Here is a 4,153-nt window from a genome sequence, read left to right as displayed (position 1 = left end):
CTCTTTGCCATTCCCGTCGTCGTTGCAAAAGCTCCCTATCATTTCTTTCATCTTGTGAACTGGGAAAGGCCTTCTTGAACCGGAAATCGACGAAAGTAAAAGGCCAGCCTATAGCCTAACTGTGGCCTTGATTTTGTAGTTGCCTAATTCAGTTATTTTTTAGAAAAATCTTTGCAATTTCGTTCTAGATGAACCATGCGTTTTTACTGAAATGGCCCTTGGCAGATTGCAGTCTGACAAGGTCCTATTAGGGATCTTAAGATTCTACGACGGTAACGTCAATGAGAACGCCACCAGACAATAACATACAATGAGCAAAACAATCGTTCTGCACTTGGGTTGTGAAAAATTTGTGCATTTCTTTTCAGTTCTCTACAAATCTACAACGTGAAATGACCAAATGTCAAGCTCTGAGGTCAACGTGAGCTCATAGCGACAAATTTTACTTTTTTTCGCTTGGTTTCAATACTGTTCCTCCCACTTCAGTTCCTGAATTGTTCGGGTAGTTTACAGAAGTTCGAAGAACTGGACTAATGACGAAGAAGTTTGGAATATGCAAACGTGTAATTTGGAACGACGTTTTCTTTGAAGTCACCGTTGTAGATCATAAGGTCCCTATTAGTTCAGGAACTGTACCGGGATAAGATGGGAGTCTTCGTTAAATCAGTCGTTCGAATGAAGTAAGCTAAAACATATTCTAAAGTTATTTTTGTTTCTTTCCTTTAGCACTTTTCCAAATGCTGGAATCAAACTGACTGCGGTCCCAAAAAATGCTGTGCTGGCGTTTCGCACAAACGCGCCGGGGTTTGCGTCCGTCAACCTCAGCTTAAAGAAAAATGTAATCCTTATTTGCTGGTAAGAATAAATTTATCCGTTGCAAGGTTAAGTTGAAATTGTGCAGAATGCAAAGGGATAGTGCATTCATGTACATTGTTGTATCGATCTTTCAGATAGTACGCGCTCTGCTATTGGCTAATTTAACGGGCTGAATTCCACAGTACGGCCTGCTCTCCGGCCCACTAAATTTGAAATCTGACAGACTTTCTCCGTTGTATTACTCTCCTATTTTGACATGCGCTGTCTGTTGTCAGGAGGCCATGACCAGGGGCCAACAACTCCAATACTAGGCCTATGATAGGGAGCAGTGTCGGCGCAGTGCTGGGAATACTCGCCTCCCACCAATGTGGCTTGCTTCGATTCCCAGATCCGGCGTCATATGTTGGTTGAGTTTGTTGGTTCTCTACTCTACTCCGAGCAGTTTTTCTCCGGGTACTCCGGTTTTCCCTTCTCCTTAAAAAAAAAAACAGTAGGTTTTGATGTGTATTAATTTGATATGATTTCGTTTGTGCACGACCCCACAAGCTATTCAGCGTTAAACATTATCGTGTGAAAATTACGTTGTATAAAGTTCTATATTAGTATAAAAGCTCTCGTAACCTGCTGTTTAGTCTTTTGTTTTGGCGAGGGTAGCGGCGAGCCAATCACATTCTATGTTACAAGAGCTTGCTACATCACCGTGCTATGTAACGGCATTTTCACGGAATAAGCTATTTTTAGACGAGTTCTCAAGTAAAGCCTCATTTAAACTAGCAAGTTTTCCTTGACAAGTTTTCCTTGGCAGTGTAAATGGAAAAATATGACAAGTTTTTCCTTGACAAGTGTCCTCGTTCAAAAACTTGCTAGTTTTTGAACAAGTCTTGCGTGACTGCTTGTGCCATGTTTTTGTCAGGGCCATGACAACTGATTTTTGCGTGAACGAGTATTCTAAAAATATACTCATTTGTGACTTTGCTAGGGAGCCCACCTATGCCAGACAGGACACTCTTATCTAATTGACTCTTGTCCATGATGCATAATTGAAAAGAAACGGAAAGCACCGTTTTAGCAAACATTTTGAGTCCTCCACTTCATCACTTTTCCGAGGATTCGTTTTCTGTTGGAGAGTTCTTTCTTGAACTGTTTACAATTGCAATATTTCTGAGACCATTTCTGGCAAATTTTTAATGCTTATGTGAAGCAAAACTTGTGAAACTGTTTGAATCTTACGAGTAACTATTTCAAAAAGCCAATGAGTAGATTTATTCCTTTTTTGGATTTTGAGCAGTTGGCAGTTGAACGTTTCTCTTGTCTTCAATCAGTTTCCTCTCCCACGCACGTTATTATCTCAGCGATATAATAAATATCTTACTAACCTCGTTTTCTCTGTAAGTCCTGTTAGTTACGGACCGAGATTTTTTTCTGTTGATTTATGGCCCAAGCGCGAAGCTTACAATACTGACCCTGAATTTGGTTAGTTAGAGGTATATATTTTCTGATTGTTCTGGTAGTCTTGATTGGCTTAAAATTGTCGCGTCACGTTTTCGTCTGTCCAATCAGAGGTAAAAGCGATGGGCCACAAGTCCATCAGTGACTATAGCTGACTGTCACATGTTACCCTCGTTAAAATAAGGACCTTTACCTTTACCTTGAAACCATCTATTGTGATAAAAATGTTACTTTGACTGTACAGTAATTTAATTTAATTTTGCTGGTGTATTTTTGTGTTTAGCCTGGCTCTTTTCAATGCCCTTGTCGAGTTGGTATGACGTGTTCCACAAAGAAGAGCAAAGGGCGATACGGACGATGTGTGTATGTCACTCCAAACCCAGATGAGGTGGACGAATCAACACCACAATGGATTTATTAACTAGAAACACGTTGGAGGAAAGACATTATAGAATATCAATTATGTCAGAGTCTCATTTCTGAAATAAATGCCGTTTTTCTGCGTAACGAATGATACGAATGGAAAGATCAGTAGATCTCATTCGCTTGTACATTTTGTTTTCGCAATTCAGATGATATGACGATACTCAGGAGATTTGGTCCTTTGTTTTGTTTATTAAAAAGAGTGCAACATGCAGACATATTCATGCTTTGTTTTCATGCATCGTCTTTTTAATGAACAAGTCAAAGGATCAAATCTCCTGAGTATTATTACATGATCTGTATAGGCCAGTTTCGTATTCTAACGGTTGAACTGGATCTAGCGTGAAATCGAGGCTAATGCAGGCAAATTAATTTGCATTTGAAAAGATTTGCCCGCATTAGCCTCCATTCCATGCTAGATCCAGTCCAGCCATGAGAATTCGAAAATGGTCTATTGGGAAAACAAAATGCACAAGCGAATAAGGCCCCGTCTACACGTATCAGGATATTTTTGAATTCGCAACTTTTTCTTTCCGGATACGCCTTCCGTCCACACGTATCCGGCGAATTCGCTGGCGAACCGGCATTTTTTAAATAAGCTCTCCAGAGTGGATATTTTTTAATCCGGAACCGTGTGGACACTAAATCCGGATTTTTATTTTTATCCGCATGACGTGACAAGATCGAGCCCAGTTCCTTGCCGTGAAATCAATAGACCTTTATACCGATACGGCGGCCATTTTGATTTCTATCGTTTCAGAAGACATTATGGGATGCTCAGGGCGCAAATTAATATGTATTTGCTCCATGGGCATCCCATAATAGCTATTCGAAACAATAGAAATCAAAATGGCCGCCGTATTTGTAAAAAGGTCTATTCTCAAAATGGCTGCCGAGGGCAATATTATTACTTTATGGCGCATGCTCTGTTACTTGTGTTTCCTTGAGGAGTCCTGAGTACCAGAGTGAATTCTGATACGTTTCGTATGCGTGTAGACGGGTAAATTCGATTTGAATACGCTACGTGTGGATGGGAATCCGGAAAGAAAAAGATATCCGTGTGGAAGGGGCCTAATGTATATAGGAAGACCTTAGACAGCAATGATCAGAACCAGGTCGCTGACCAGCGGTTTTCGTTAAAACAATGGTTTGCTGGGGGTGCTCAGTCTCGCGGGCTCAAGAAACCTGGTTGTGGTCATTGTTATTTAAGGTTTTTCACGTATATAGGGAGTTTAATTAAGCAAGAACGACGACGGCGGTGGCTGCGAGAACGTTACATAACAATATATTTAATGGTCAGTCTTGGCTCTTTGCAAATCAAATTGTATTTATTCAGAACCTCAAAAGCTGGATTGAACAACTCTAATTCACCTTTATCACTCGGCGGCCATTTTGGAGTCCGTGGGGAATAAAGGCTTTGTCTTTGCATTGTCTTTGCACGTCTAGCCTCACACTGAATGACAGG

At 40.6% G+C, this 4,153-nt stretch overlaps 1 protein-coding gene across 1 annotated transcript in view; it reads left to right on the top strand.

Moving 5' to 3' along the window:
• LOC138010600 (uncharacterized) overlaps positions 1 to 2,772 on the top strand; it is an 11,282-nt gene extending 8,510 nt beyond the window's left edge. Inside the window, exons 3-4 of the mRNA XM_068857574.1 lie at positions 727 to 855; positions 2,549 to 2,772. Of these exons, the coding sequence (XP_068713675.1) occupies positions 727 to 855; positions 2,549 to 2,686 (267 nt within the window). The 3' untranslated portion in view covers positions 2,687 to 2,772. The remainder of the gene's footprint in view (positions 1 to 726; positions 856 to 2,548) is intronic.
• The last annotated feature ends 1,381 nt before the right edge of the window (positions 2,773 to 4,153 follow it).

This window comes from Montipora foliosa, chromosome 7 (assembly GCF_036669935.1).
Source record: "Montipora foliosa isolate CH-2021 chromosome 7, ASM3666993v2, whole genome shotgun sequence".
NCBI lineage: Eukaryota > Metazoa > Cnidaria > Anthozoa > Scleractinia > Acroporidae > Montipora > Montipora foliosa.
The sequence above is the reverse complement of the archived record's forward strand: the minus strand, read 5'-3'. Positions and strand labels throughout refer to the sequence as shown.